The sequence below is a fragment of the Vicugna pacos genome, chromosome X (assembly GCF_048564905.1).
Source record: "Vicugna pacos chromosome X, VicPac4, whole genome shotgun sequence".
NCBI lineage: Eukaryota > Metazoa > Chordata > Mammalia > Artiodactyla > Camelidae > Vicugna > Vicugna pacos.
Genome location: NC_133023.1, coordinates 17,774,171 through 17,790,718, shown reverse-complemented (window position 1 = coordinate 17,790,718; position 16,548 = coordinate 17,774,171). Strand labels below are relative to the sequence as shown.

General features: G+C 37.1%; 1 protein-coding gene across 1 annotated transcript in view; it reads left to right on the top strand.

Annotated features, from left to right (window-relative positions):
• APOO (apolipoprotein O) overlaps positions 1–16,347 on the top strand; it is a 45,184-nt gene extending 28,837 nt beyond the window's left edge. Inside the window, exons 6-9 of the mRNA XM_006213006.4 lie at positions 306–397; positions 3,838–3,918; positions 13,349–13,414; positions 16,088–16,347. Coding sequence (XP_006213068.1) covers positions 306–397; positions 3,838–3,918; positions 13,349–13,384 — 209 coding nt within the window. The 3' untranslated portion in view covers positions 13,385–13,414; positions 16,088–16,347. The remainder of the gene's footprint in view (positions 1–305; positions 398–3,837; positions 3,919–13,348; positions 13,415–16,087) is intronic.
• Positions 16,348–16,548: the final 201 nt, after the last annotated feature.

Here is a 16,548-nt window from a genome sequence, read left to right as displayed (position 1 = left end):
AACTCCTAATGGATGTGAGGTTTCTTTTTGGATGATGAAAATATTCTAAAATTGATTGTGGTGATGGCTGTGCACTCTGAATACACGAAAAGCCATTGAATGGTACACTTTAAATGGGTGAGTTGTGTGAATTATATCTCCCTAAAGCTTTGAAAATGTAGTGGCCCTTTCTGGTGCGCATATTAGGCACATTCTCTGTCAATCTAGGATCAAAGAAGTCTTTCTAGTGTTAGATGTACAAAAGCAAATTGTGATGATAAGGATAATGAAACATCTGATGGTGTCCACAACCTTTTATTTAATAGGTTCAAAAATAAAGAAGCTGGTGTATCCACCTGGTTTCATGGGATTAGCTGCCTCTCTTTATTACCCACAACAAGCCATTGTATTTGTCCAGGTAAGTTAGACCCAGTAAGCTAAGATGTTTCTCATACTGTATGGGTTTACTGCTTAATCTTATTTTATTTTGCAGCATTTGTCACACTAGACTAAAATTTGTTGGTACAGAATGAACTATAGCAAATTTTAATGTTTTTCTCCATTATGTACCTCAGTTCTGGCTCTCCTTCCAATGTCAGTATTCAGAAAACGCATGCTAATTTGAATATTAATCAAAGAAAATTTAAGATACCTTTTTTCCATAATTACATGGAAGTCTAGAGACTCAAATTCCAAAGCTGATAGTTATGGGCCATTCTCAGTTTGGGCATATCTGGTCCTTGGAGTTGCAGGCACGGGCCTGTGCTCTGGCCCTCTGTGCCTTCTCCCTCATCCTGGTGCCAGCCTCTCTATCCTTGCTGGGGACTTCGGGGAGTGCAGTCTGCTCTGCTGGGAACACCCTTCTCAGGGCTGTCACTTGGCAGCTCCTTTCAGTAGTTTTCCTTCAGGCCTCAGCTTGATGGCATCCTGGCAAGTAGAACACAGAGTCAGGGACACGGGTAAAGCCGATGCCTGAGTCAGCTTGAGCTGCCGTAACAAAATACCACAGACTGTGAGGCTTAAATGACAAGTGTGTTTTCTCACAGTTCTGGAGACTGAAAGTCCAAGATCAAGGTGTCAGCAGGGTTGGTTTCTCCTGAGGCCTCTCTCCTTGGTTTGCAGATGGCCACCTTCTCAGTGTGTTCTCACACAGCCTTGTCACTGTGCACACACATCCCTCGTGTATCATCCTTGTCTTGTAATGACACCATTTATATCGGATTAGAGCCCCACCCTATGACTTCATTTAACCTTAATTACCTTTTTAAAGGCCTTGTCTCCACATATAGTCACATGGTGGGTTAGGGCTTCAACATACAAATTTGGGGGACACAGTTCAGTCCATAACAGCTGGACCAGCAGTTCTTAAGAGTGTAGTCCCTGGAACAGCAGCATCAGGATCACCAGGGAACTTGTTAGAAATGGAAATTTTCAGGCCCCATCCCAGACCTACCTACTCAGACACTCAGGGTTAGGGTCAGTAGTTTGTGTTTTAGCAAGCCCTCTGGGGGATTTTTGGCAAGCCCATGATATTTGAGAATGACCGATGTACTAGATTCCCTCAGGGCAGTGGTGTCTGCACATAGTGGGACTCTTCACATCGTGTCCCTTGGAAAACTGGTGAGACCAATGCAGACTGTAGGTTTTGGGGTCCTAGACAGCTTATGGAGGCAGGGACCCAGTTGCCAGAATTGCCATATCACAATGAGACTTGGTCCCGGGAAGAGTAGCAGTGCTGTCACCAGAATTGGGCCCTGAACCAAACTGACCTGACATTGAGCTCCCTGGAGTCCTCGTGACAGGATTGAGCCTAGATCCTTGGATGGCACAGCAGTTGTCGATGGGAGCCCAGTGGCTCCAGCTGTGGGAAATTGTTGGCTTTGGGGGCAAATACCAGTAAGATCTTTCTAGCATGGGCTTGATGTTGTTTATAGCAGTCTTCGAGGGGTGAGGCAGATGGTTACTGTTCCTCTGCCTGCTTCAGCCCCAGCTCTGGAACACTGAATCATGTCTGCCTGCCCTAGATTGTAAAAATAATCAAACATCATCTCAGTCTGTTACGGTTTAGATAGTAGATGGATTGGGTGAGGAGGGTGAGCTTGGCTGCTGGTGGAGAAGCATATGTAGCTGCCCTTTGAGGAGAAGTCTTTTTTTATCTTATGTGCCACAGCATATGTTGCAAAAGATTTTTTGTATTCACAATCAAGCTAATAGGATGCAAATCTAAGTTGTATTCTGACTTATTTTTAAGTCAGTGGGAAGGAGTTTTGTCTTTTATTTTGTACCTAGGGTAAGCCAGAACAAAGCAATTAACTATTTTCATTAGATATAAAACATTAGTGATCTGTTTGGAATGATGAACAAATTCTGGAAATAGATGGTGGTGATAATTGTATAACATTGTGAATGTAATTAATGCCACTGAATGTACACCTATAAATGGTTAAAATGGTAAATTTTATGTTATGATCATTGCTTTGATCAGCAATGATCTACATTTTTTTCCTTGAAATTGCTACAATAAAACAAATCAAATGTCAGTGATTGAAAGAGAATTTCTGATACTGTTTCAGTGTCGTTTAGTTCCTATTTTATAGTTTCTTTTTTATCTGTCTCTGTCTCTTTTTTTAATGGATACTATGACCTTGAACAAGTCACTTAATTGCTAATGTTCTGTTTTCTGTTCAGTGGTGTTTGGATAAAAGTACTGTAAGAAAACCCTTAAAGTGATGACATATGTTATTTTTCTCTCAGAAATTTAAAATACTGAGAAGAGTGCCATATTCATGGTAAATGCTTGATCTGTCTACCAATGGGTCTGAGAATCATATCATACTTTAAGAACAGCTGGAGCAACTGGAAGAACATAACTTATAAGAAACCAGCATGTTTGGTTTACTAGCACTGTGATCTTGGATTAGTCACTTGGACTCTGAATATTTCCTTATAATTTTTGCTTACTTACCACATAGAGTTGTTATATAGAATAGAGATAAATCATGTGAACGTGCTTTGTAAGTTAAGATGCTATATATAGATAAATTACTATAAAAATTAGAAAGAGAATAGTAACTACTTTTATGAATTCGAAGTACTGTCATATGAAGGAGTAATCAACATTGTCATAAATAGGACCAATGAATGCAAATTATTGTAAGTATTTTTTTAAGAAAGCTCAATGCTTAAAAGAAAAGTTTCTGACAATTAAAGCCAGCTACTTAAAGGTAGACAAGTGCATTTTAAGGTAGTGAGCTCCCTGACCCCAAGATATTCTCTGACCCTGGGGCCTGCCTCTCAGGGTATTGTAGAAAGGATTTTGGATCAGAAGGCAAAGTCCCTGCAGAAACTCAAAGACTTTATGTTTTGGGGGACCTGGGAAAACGGAGAGCATCTTTACTAGGTTCACCTATGTTTTTTTTTTAACCTAAACCCCTAAAGTAAATGATTGATTTTCGTTTTGGCAGATGTTACTTGGTTGTCTGTTATGTGCTAAATGTGATAGGTAGAAGCCTTCTTTCTTGTCTTATTTTCAGGAATTTCCCATATCAGCTATTATCTACATTTTTTCCTTGAAATTGTGAAGGTTTGAAATATACACCTTTAATTTATGGCAGATTATTTTGAACAATACTATGTATGGCTAAACTATTTTTTCTTCTTACGTTATCATTCTTACTATCTTTTTATTTGCTTATATTGCACACTTTTAATTTGTATGTCCCAAGGTTTCTGTGGTCGTCGTGGTTGTCATATGTGTAAATACAGTTCTTCTGGAAACAGGAAAAAGGAAAATGAAAAATTATCTTCCTTACCGGTCATGTATGGAATAATAATGAATTTTTATATATTTTTTTCAAGGTTAGTGGGGAGAAATTATATGACTGGGGTTTACGAGGATACATAGTTGTAGAAGATTTATGGAAGGAGAACTTTCAAAAGGTAAGAAAGATCTTTTTCATTATCTTCCTTTTGGTTTAAATATGTAGTTTCTCTAGGATTTTAGAAAATTCTTGATAACCATATTGCTTGCTCTTGCTTTTTCTGTTTGTTTTCCTTTATGCCTCAGCTTAGATTCTCTGGTGGCCTTTATTGGAGGAGCAATAGAATGTCTATGCATTTCGTTATTTTCGGCAGGTCTGAATAAGTGATGACCATAAAATGCATTCCACCTCAGTCTTAGACCGTAATTTCCACTATATTGCTTTACAGTTTGCTGAAAGTGTTGCATATTATCTGATAATTTTATCAAAACTAGATTTGGGGGTTGGAGGTGGGGATATAGCTCAGTGCTAGAGTGAGTGCTTGGCATGCATGAGGTCCTGGGTTCAATCCCCAGTGCTTCCGTTAAGGAAAAATAATTAAAAAGAAATTTTTAAAAATTAAAAAATAAAGAAAACTAGTTTCAAAGGGAACATGCTGTGCTCCCAGCAAAAGACAAATAACCAAGCCGCCTCCTCTTGCTATTTCATCATAGGTAGGCTTCATTCTTTCCTTTATCAGTACTGTATCTGCCCGTCCCCTAGCCATCTGGGCCCAGTTAAGGGTGGAAGCCATGGCATGTTGGGGATCAGCGCCAGTTATAGGCCATGTCCTCTGTGTTGACTGGCGGATGAGCAGCAGAGGGAAGGAGGTTGTGGAATTATAAGGACCTGTCATTTTTCGTCTTTTCTCACAGCCCATGTTTAGATGTTGCCCATGTTTGCTGGAACATTCTCTCTTTCCTCTGATAAGGCATAGAGCAAGTCATATCTCCTCCAAGTGCCTGTCAGGCACAGCTCGATAAGGAATAGTTAGGGTTCATATACTAGCATACCTTCTATATCATAGAAGACTTTTCACTCCTGGCATCTCAAATCAAAATACTCCTTTACAAAATATAAATAACTATCTCAAAATTAAAATCCAGGATTTCACATTGGAATTTGGAAGTAACATTATAGAATAAACTATACACCTGCCCTATTAGTTACATAAATAGTCTTCCAGTGAAATCTCAAGACTAATTTTTGTACTGGTGATTTTTAAAGGAATTAGTCTCTATCAAGCCTGTTTAAACTAGCTCTTGAATAGGAAGTTCTGTATTAATATAAAGTGCCCTTTGGCAATCCCTTTTAAAGAATAAACACTCATAGTTTTATTTTCATTTCTCTGACATTTTCTTTGGAAGCTTTCTTTCCTGTTTAAAAATCTCCTTAAGTCCACACTGAGTTTAATATGGGAAAGGAAACAGAATGTCAGGAAAGCTATACACAGCCTTAGAAAGAAATGAGGAAATGAAACTCAGCCTCTGAGTGATCACTGCAGTGTCGAGCAGATGTGTGCACACCGATGGGACTATGGTTGGAATACAAGCTAAAAAGGCCAGCATTTTGTGATAATTTGAAAACGTTAGATATTAAAGCAACTCAAATTTATATGCAAGTTGTTAGGGAGTGAGATAGTAAAGCTGTCTCATTAGCCCATGGTGCATCTGCGTGTCTTCCTCTGGGCTTCTCTCTGCGCTTGTCTTCTTCAGTGTCATGAGAACTTAGTGTTCTACCATTTGTTTACTCTCAAAGCACAGTTCTCCCAACAGCTCTCTGTCCTGAATAGAAGGTAATAAAATGGATGTTGACTACTTAAACATTTAGTACAAGTTTTAAGTGAAAAATAGCGGAAGGCCCTATTAATTCAAGATTTGCTATGCTTAGATTTCGGGAGTTATTTGATAGTGAAATGCCATTGTTTTTTATTGATTCCCTTGCCCCCCCTCCTTATTGGATCTTGTGGGTTTCAGTATTTTTTTGTTTTGTTTTTGCTTTATTAGAGCAAATATTTAAGCTGCCCTGGAACAGGAATCTTTTGGGGCCTGGGAATTGTCTCTTTCAAGGGAATTGGGGGACACTTTATGAAGGACATTTTTGTTTCTTAGCTTATTTGGAAATTTTTTTAACTTTTTTTATTGAGTTATAGTCATTTTACAATGTTGTGTCAAATTCCAGCGTAGAGCACAATTTTTCAGTTATACATGAGCATACATATATTCATTGTCACTTTTTTTCTCTGTGAGCTACCACAAGATGTTGTACATATTTCCCTGTGCTATACAGTATAATCTTATTTATCTATTGGTTTTTAAGTCAAGCTTCCATTACCAGTTTCAGGTGCAATCCAATTCATAATTGTGCTATAATAATGTAACAGATGTACATATTTTCAGTTGTACGTAGTCAAAGAAATTTGTAGACATTGTGTTTAAAGTGGGGCCCTGAAATTTTAAGTGGTATGAATGATGGTTCAGTTCTCAATTATGTTATTTTCCATAATGTGTCAGAACTGTGAATCAAAGATGGCTGTGTGCAGAATATATGCTTCACTTAGATTCACCAGTTAACATTTTGCTACACTTGCTTTGTCTTTTTATACATGCTCAGGCACTTACACATATGTGTATTTATTTTTATGCACCATTTGAGAATTAGTTGTAGATATTGTGCTTTGTAATCATATCTAATTCAGTGTGTATTTCCAAAGAGCATGGACATTCACTAATACAATGACATTACCATTATCATACTCAGGAAAGTTGACATTTCATTGTTTATATAAACATTATCTAATATATAGTCCATAGTCATATTTCCCCAGTTGCCCCAATAATTTGCTTTCCTTTAACAATTTTTTCATTTTTTTTTATAGCTGAGTGAATTATTATAAGGCACACATTCTTGTAGCCATTATCTGGGACAAAAAAACCAGAATTTTGCCAGCCTCCCCAGAAGCTCTTCCATGTAGCTCACCCCAATCACACTCCTCTCTTCCTGTGCAAAACTACCGACTATCGTGACTTTTGTCATAATTACTTCCTTGTCTTTCTTAATGGCTTTATCACCTAAGTATTTATCCCTTTCAGTTAAGTCTTGCCTGTCATTATTATTTTTACTTGATATTCCTTTGAAGTCTTATTTCCCCATTGTAAGTCACTTTTTAAAAAATATTTTTTATTGATTTATAATCATTTTACAATGTTGTGTCAAGTTCCAGTGTAGAGCACAATTTTTCAGTTATACATCAACATATATATATTCATTGGTCACATTTTTTTCTCTGTGAGCTACCATAAGATCTTGTGTATACAGTGTATACTGTATACTGTGTTATACAGTATAATCTTGTTTATCTATTCTAAAATTTTGAAATCCCAGTCTATCTCTTCCCACCCTCCGCCCCCTTGGCAACCACAAGTTTGTATTCTGTGTCTATGAGTCTGTTTTTGTTTTGTATTTATGCTTTGTTTGTTTTTGTCACTTTTAATCTAGAAATTCTCCTTCCATCCTCCTCTTTTCCTTAACGCTGTTATCTGTTAAGAGAACCTGGCATGTTGGACCTGTGGCATTTTCAGCAGTTTGGGTTGTGCTGATTGCACACTGATAGTGTAGTTGAACATGTTCCTCTCTTCTCTGCATTTCCGACAGATGGGCTGCTGGACCTAGAGGCTGCATAATCAAGTCTGTGTTTGATTTTGCTGGCAAGGCTGTAGGTCTGTGTGAGCACCTATGCTTCACTTCAGCATTTTAGTGATTGTCGAGGCTCAGTGCCTAGATCCACTGATTCACTGGGAGCTGGAAATGGTGATATTCTACTTCTGTCATTTCATTTTCACATATTAGCTGGAATACTTTAATAAGGAGCTGCTTTTCCTCATCTTCAGAAGGTCACCAATTAGTTTTTTTTAAGTCACATGAATTTGTAGATTTAAACATATTTATGTTTGAATTTTTTATAATCCTTATCCTTATTAAAGTTCAGATTATCCCATTTTAGCAAGTAGAACTTGACTCTGCATCCTTTTACATTACTCAACTAGTCTGCAATAGTTTCCTTGCTATCTGGGATGTCACAGTGGTCCCACAATTTCTCATTGTTGTTTTAATGTACATTTCTTTGATTGCTAATGAGGTTGAGCATCTTTTCACATTTCTTGGTTTCTTCTTCTTGAAATGCCTATTGATGTCTTTTGGCCATTTTTCATGTGGGTCATTTGTCCCTTTCTTAATAATTTATAAGGATTCTGTACTTTTCCCCAGATGCTAATAATTTTGGTCACATGTTTGCAGATGTCTTCTCCCAGTTTGAGGCTTGTCTTTTGAGTTTTGGTACCTTTTGATGAGCAGAAGTTCTTAGTGTAGTTGATTCATTGACCTTTTCCATTATTCATTGATCTTCTCCATTTCACTCTTTGTCTCTAGAGGCTTAATAAAAGCATGAAACTCTTTATCGATTGTCCATTGCTAATCTGAAGCCCTTTCAGAATAGTCTAAACCCAAGGTCTGAGTATCAGAGTTGGAGGCCTCCTGTGGGTGTCAGGTGCCAGGGTAACAGATGGCACTTTTGGAGTTGTCTTCTAAATTAGCCAAACACAGCAGTGTATCTCAGTAAAAGCCAAGTTTAGTTTTCACTAGGTTTTTTTTTTTTATAAATGTAACAAGTTACTATCAAAGAATTGTAGAATGACTCAAAGGCCAACAATAACTAAAAAGAAAAATCTTAATAATTCTTTAAAGGACAGGAAAATACATAAAGAAATATAAACCTGTTACTAATGTGAAAACTGAGCAGAACTTCTAAAGCTACACTTTGCACAGTTGTATTAACGCCCTTGCTGGCTCAGCAGGAAAATGAACGGGAAGCAGCAGCCATCATGCTGAGTAAATGTGGCCAGCTTCCTCTTCCTGCATTTGAAATTCCTCAGCTTTCTAAACACTCAAGTTTAGCTGTAAGTAAGTTACATGATTTAAAAGTGATCGTCTTTGAAATAAGGAGTCACAGAAGGTGAAATACTATATGATTCCACTTACGTGAGGTGTCAAAAATAATCAAACTTGTATAAGCTGAGAGTAGAATGATGGTTGCTAGGGGCTGGGGTTGGGGAAACGGGGAGTTGCTATTCAGTGGGTATAAAGTTTCAGTTGTGCAGGATGAATGAGTTCTAGAGGTCTGCTGTACAACATAGTGCTTATAGTTAACAATACTTTATTATACACTTAAAAATTTGTCAAGAGGGTAGATCTCATGATAAGTGTTCTTAACCACAATAAAATGAAAATGAAAATAAGGACAATATAGTGGGTTTTCGGTAAAGCTAAATTTGTTCTGAATTTGTGCCCTTTCTAGTTTTTGCTGTTTAAAATTCTAAGACATAAAGGTACTAGGCAATGATTTTTCTTTTTTCTTTTGTTTTTAAGCATCGTTACTTAGCAAAATAAAAAGTAAGAAATCCTGAAAAATACATCTCTTTCTTCAAAAGGCATACACTTTTGGTATCAGAAAGGGCAGACAAGGCAGGCTGCAGCATGGCCTGATGGCGAAGAGAGTGGACTCCAGAGTGGGTGCACCAAGCTCTCCCATCACTCCCACCCCCACCCCCACTTCTTACAAGCCTTGTAAATTGCTCCAGTGCTCTGGGAAATGAAGGTAATACCTCCTGGCACTGTTTTGAGGATTAAGTGAGTTTATCCACATGGGAAGCCCAAAATGGACAGACTCTAGCACCTGATAGCCATGATGGATGTCATGTGACGTATGCACATGAGAAGGTAACATCTCCTCATGGAAAATGGAGCCTTAGTGCTTAGACTCATTAGTCAAAACCTCCTATCAGTATTTTCTCTCCTATTGCTGCCATAACAAATGGCCACAAATTTACTGACTGAAAGTAATACAAGTTTGGACAGACTGGGATTTCAAAATTTGTAGATACTGACAGGCATATGCAGAATAGATAAACAAGATTATACTGTATAGCACAGGGAAATATATACAAGATCTTGTGGTAGCTCCCAGCGAAAAAAAATGTTACATTGAATATACATATGTTCATGTATAACTGAAAAATTGTGCTCTACACTGGAATTTGACCCAACATTGTAAAATGACTATAACTCAATAAAAAATGTTTAAAAAAATTTGTTATCTTAGACTCTGTAGGTCAGAAGTCCACTGCTAAGTTAGGGTGTCAGCAGGGCTACATTCCTTTCTGGAGGTTCCAGGGGAGAATCCACTTCCTGCTCCTTCAGGTTGTTGACAGAATTCAGTTTCTTGTGGTTATAGGACCAAGGTCTGTTTTGCTGGCTGTCAGCTGGCAGCTGTTCCCTGCTTCTAGACACTGCAGCAATTCCTTGGCTCACAGCCCTCTTACAGCCACTACAGATCAAGTCCTTTTCATGTCCCATTTCTTTGACCCTGCCTTCTGTCTTCAGCTTTCCTCTTAGACTACAGGAACCCATGTGACTCAACTAGGCCCACCTAGATCATTCAAAATAATCTCCCTATTGTAAGGTCAGCTGATTAGCAACCTTAATTCCAATGCCACCTTAATCCCCCTTTGCCTTACTGTAAGGTGGTACAGTCACAGATTCTGGGGCTAGGATGAAGACATCTTTGGGGGAGCCATTATTCTGCCTACCACATCTGGTGAACTGAAATTTCATTTGGGTCTTTAACAGGTCATTTATCCTTACCATTTATTTCTTCATCAAAAAAGTTAAGTCACCTACTGCATAGGATAGGTAATGTTTATTGAGCATTTCCTGTGAGCTTGGCCCTGGATGCTAAACTCTTTGCTGAGGAAGAGTCTGTGAGGCAAGTTCTATTACTGTCTCCTTTTCATAAATGAGGAAACTGCATTTTGGAGATGTTAAGTAATTGATCAAAATAATTCAACTGGTAAAAAAATTCAGTTGGTGAGGGAATTAGACAGTCCATTGGGTTGCTATACCTCAAAGGTTTGGCTGGAAATCCCCTTTCACATGGCAGTGCATACTAATTAGGAATAAATGTTTTGATTAAAACGAATGTTTCAATTTTGCTGATAGAAATTATCATTCATGTTTGTGGACATGGTAAGAAAATAAAATTTCTCCTGTAGCTTAGCCAAGTTGACACATAAAACTAACCATCACAGTACAGTGTTGTTTAGCTTATTCCTCTAGCCCTTTGCAGTCCAATATGGCAGCCACTAGCTTTTGAGTACTTGAAGTGTAGCTAATCTGAACTGAGGCGTGCTATAAATGCAAATTCATACCAAATTTAAGACATGGTACAAATAAAAAGATTATAAACTATATCATGATTTTAATATTCATTCATTTTATATTGATTACATGTTCAAATAATACTATTTTAGATGTGTTAGGTTAAATAAAATGTATTAATCACTTAAAAAAACCAACGAAACCCAGTATGTATTAAAATTAGATTATAAGGAGAATGGTTCCTTTATAAGGTATTTTAAATATAATTGTCTGAAAACACAAAAAATTAATTTCTGGCTTGTGCTAAATTACAAACTGTCTTTTGAAGTAGCAGTGTTGTTTTTGCTGAGATCATGATGATTTCTGCCAAGAGAGATCTGATTTGTAGTAGGATAGATAGGCTCAATACTTCATTAGTGAAATACTTGACTGTCACGTTTTGTTGTAAGTGATATGTAATCAAACAAGAAAAATTTCCTAGCAACAGAGTTTTTTTCTTCAACCAGAAGAATGTTTTTATGTGCTGATTTTCTTAATGTCCAAAAGATAAAAAAGCTTATGAATTTAGCATCTTATATTTTTGAGATTAAGATGCTGGCAAATATAGATAGTAGAATATATAAGAAGATCACTAGAAGTACTTGGCAAGCATTATGTTGAGGTAATTCATACCTAAAACGTATTTAACTAGGTAGGGAACCACATGGTTTTTATGACAGACCCAATTATTGGACATGGTTATCTCACTCAACCTTCATAAGCCTCTTTTTATCTCTTCTTATTCATCATTAATTACATACGCAAACTTTAACACTCATCAGATCTCTAGGTTTGACTTAATTCCATCTGTTTATTCAACAAGTGTTTGAATACTGTGTGCTAGGAGGTCCTGGGATATTGTGTCCTTGTGAAGCTTATATGTTAGTGAGGGATTCAAACATGAATGAAAGAATTACACAAATCAGGAAGTACATGGGTGCTATGAATGTGAGTAAAAGATTCTCATGTAGATCTAAGGGCAGAGGACAGGGGAAGGCCTTGATCTAAGGGATGAATAGCATTTAACCAGGCAAAAATGAGGGTTGACCAGTTTAGGTCAAGGGATGTATTTTGCAAAGGTCTTATCTCAGGAAAGAACTTGATGAGTTGGAAGAGCAGCAGCAGGAAGACCTCTGGGGCTGTGTGTGTGTAAGTGGCTCTGGAGGAATAGAGTAAGGCACACAGACACTGAGTCCTGTAGAGCTCTCTTAAGAGCAACAAGTAGACCTCAGTGTTGTACGATGTTCCACCGAGCAGTGCATATGGCCTTGTTCCCCAGAACTCCATCATCAAGTGGGTGTGGTCTGTAGACAGAGTGACCAATATAATTTATCATCCAAACCAGGATACTCTTGAGAGTGAAGGGGGGCGTTATTAATTATGCTGAGACAAGGGGTATAAACCAGTATGTATAACTTAAGCAATCCAGGGTGTATGCTCACTGTGCTGAGAACTTAAGTAAGTCTGAATTTGCCTGGAAACCATGCTCTGAAAATCCAAGCTTAGTTATGTGTTCCTGCTTTCTCCCTTTCCCCCTCCTTCACCCATGGATAACTCTGAGAGAAGGCCACCGGTAGAACCTGCACAGAATCTAGACCACAGAATCACAGCCACATTGTCCACTCACCTAGAGCCTAGTGTTTTTCAGATTGCACTGTCATGAGAGCTCAAATCCTTGACTACATCAGGTCTTATTAAGGTGTTTTCAGGATTAAAGTCTTAGAAACATGTAGGAAAGAAATTAAGGTCTTAAACATTTAGCACATGAACTTTTCCCACTAGAAATCTTTCCTACATCACTTCTCCTGGATGACATGACCTAATTATATGTTCCCAGATGACAGCCAGCAGAATGGGTGTGGTCTGATTATAACCTCTTAAGAGTAAACATGTTTTGTAATTTGGCTCCTATATACAGAGTGGAGTACCTACAGGAAGCATCCCCATAGATGTAAAGCCTTTTTTTTAACAATGACAGTGGCATGAGGTAGTAAAGCAATCTTTTCACTGTTGATTGGATTTTTTTTTTTATAGAATCAGTTGTTGGCCAAATCTGTGTAGTGAGGATTAATGGAGCTTTGTTTCTTGCTCGCCTCTGTGCCTGAGTCACTTTCTACAGCAGGGCCCTCAGGGAGCACTAGTAATTCCTTCAGTTTACTGAAAAATGGGTCACTTTGCATTATTACTCATACTAAAATATTTGCATAATATTCAGCCAAATACTGAAGATGTACACTTTGAGACAGTCCCCTATTTCTTTAGAAGTTTCATTATTTCTTTTGAAACTGCATTAATATTCTTACTTTTTGTTTTACAAGCCAGGAAATGTGAAGAGTTCACCCGGAAATAAGTAGAATACTCCATGCTCTGTCCATTTTAATCAGGTAAAGAACAAGAAAACTCTGGTTATTTTTAGCATTGTTAGCAACAACTGAAATGACTTGTCTTTAATTAATTTAATTTAATCAATTATAGCAGATTCACTTCATATGAAAACCTAAGGGTCAGGATGATAATTTCATTCCGTCTTTACTTTTTAGGCTTAAGTGCTATGACTTACTGTATTTGTTCCTGAGAAGTACCTGGACAAACTAGAACTTGACAGTTGGGGTTTATCTACAAAACTATTTCAAACAGTTGAAAAATGCCAGTATTTATTAGGCTTATTTTTTTTCAAACAGCACTTCACTGCAGTAAGCACACTTGTATTCATCTAATAATCGATAAACATTTGTTAAATGCAAGACTATTGTTGAGAAGCTCAAGATTATATAGAGATGTTATCATAAGTGACATAGGGAAGTCATAGGTGTAATTTTCTTTTTTTAAAGATTGAGTAACCTGAGGCTAGAGAAATTTAGGATGATATCAGATGACGTCAGAAAAATCGGTGTGATTTCTTCTGGTCTTATACTCAGTTCACCCTGCAGCCCTGAGTGTTCTCACTTTTCACCTCCACTGATAAGAAACTCACCCCACAGGGCAGGTAGCTTTGGGCAGTTCTAATTTTTAGGAAGCTGTTTCTTATACTGAGCAAAATATGTTTCCTTATAACTCCTATACAGTGATCCTGATCCTGCCTTAGGGGACACAGAAAACAAATCCAGATCCTCTTTCACATCACAGCCCTTCATATCATAACCCCAAGTCAGCATTTCTCAAATTCTGTTACACAGATTACTTGGGGAGCTTGTTAAAAAGCAGAGGCCTAGGCCCTACCCCAGAATTGAAATCCCTGGAGAGTGAGGCCAGATGTGCATCAGATGTGCTATTAGAAGGGAAACTAGAGGGTTAGCAGCCAAGAAGCCACACATGTCCTTCAGAGATTTTCCACTGAATATGATTCTATTTCTCTACAGAGAAGATGAGCCACAGAATAAAGAGAAACTATGTAAATATCCATTTCATTTTTCAAAAATATTCTGGGCCAGAGTTCAGCTTACTGTGTACACAACCTTGATTTCATTCTTTATTTTTTAGATCTTTAATCAAGATACAGATTTTAATTATAAAAGTGATGCATATTTGTTGTAAAAAATTTTTTTGTTAGATATTTTTCAAGCTTGTCTTGTTCTCCATTCCTTTCCTAGAGGTAATTTCTGTTAATAGTTTGCTGTATCATTCCAGACTTTTTTCTCTATGTGTAATATACACGCACACACACACACACACACCCTTTTGAGTTTTGGATAGAATGAGATCATATTCCTTATATTGTTTTCAAGTACATTGAAGCTCCATAAAGGGACATATTGCAATTTTATTATCACAGCTCAAGAAATTAACACTAATTCCTTAATATCACCTAAAATCCAGGCTGTATGCAGATTTCACTGATTGCCTCATTAATAACTTTTTACAGTTGTTCCATTTGAGTCAGCATCCAAACAACATCTGCCCATTGCATTTGACTAATGAGTCTCAAGTCTCTTTTAAACTGTAACAGTTCCTTCTCCCTCATTTTTCTTTTATCATTTATTTGTTGAAAAACCAAACTTATTTGTCCTTTAGTATTTCCCATGTTCTGGCTGTGGCCAAGTAAATCTATTTAGTGTCATTCTGTTTATCTCTTGGTTCCTCTCTTCTCTGCATTTCCCATAAAGTGATAGTTGGATCTGAACGCTTAATCAGATTTAGGTTCATTGTTTGGTTAGAATACTTTGTAGACAATGCTATGGTTAGCTGTGTTGAATGAATGAATTAACTTCCTTTCTTTTCACGGAATATATTGTGTACACCTTTTCCTATCAGTACTTATGCATCTATCTCATTCCTCCTTTAGCTGCTTAATAACTTCCTAGTACGGACTACCATGATCTTTTGAATCCTTATTAATATAGATTGTTTGCAGTTTGTAGTTTCTTCACAGTGCAGTAAATCTGTTGAATTCTTAGAGAAGTCCAAAACTGATTAATAAACTGAGATAGAAAAGGTAAGCTAGTGATTTACATGTTTAATTTAAGAATTTTGGGTTTTATATCAGAAGATCTAGTGAATTGTCATTGGCTTCTAAAATATTTATAAACCTCTAATTGCTAAGTAGATTCGTTACATATTAGGAAAAAGCAATCTGGAGAAGAGTCGGTGTATCTTTGGATTGATGTGTGTTTCACTCCAGAAAAGAATGATGTGTATGAGGAAAGGTATATGTTGGACTAGCAATGATCTAATTATGCTCTCCTCCAGCAGATGGATGGAAATGCAGCTTGGCTTTCAGAAGGAAAGAGAGATGGTGTGTGCTGTGCCATTTAGACATTTTTTTTAATTTATTCATCCATCCATCTGTTTAATTACGCTCATATACACAGTCAGTTGAGAATCTGAATGCAGTATTGATGTAACACAAAACCTTTCTGTTTTTTAAAGTACCCATTTATAAAATGGGAATAACTACATTTTTCTCTGGCTCACTATGATCTTCATGGTCATATAATGGTAATGCGAATATTTGATATAGTTTCTCTATTTAAACCTGAAGAATTTTCAAAATGCAAAATTTTAGAGCTGCTTTTATTGTGATGGGGCACTGTTTATTTATGTTTTTCTTTTTCTTTTAGTTATAGGTAAACATTGAAAACTCCATACAGTAAACCAGTATTTCTACAGAAAAATGGCAGAGAAGTCAGTATTGAATGTAGTAAATTGGCATTCTTCTTCAGGAAAAACTACACTAGGCCTCTTTGTTCTCTTGGATGATTCCATACTACAAGTGGACTAATCGGAAATTCTTTCACCTAGAGAAAATGTATAAGCCTTAGAACTCCTCGTTCTCATGTTGCTATTTATGTACATAATTAAAATTCTAAGTTAAAAAAAAGTTGTCTTACTTTTTCTTCTGGTATTATCTGAGTGACAATTTAAGTGTATCTGGTGTCCGTGTGTGTGTATTTGTGGTGTATGTCTCTGAGTGTACATGTATGTGTGTGCATGGTGTGCGTGTGTGCGTGGTATGTCTGTGTGAAAGAAGACCATTCACTCTTCTTAGGGCATTATCAGTTGGCAGTCTCCAGAGGTCAAG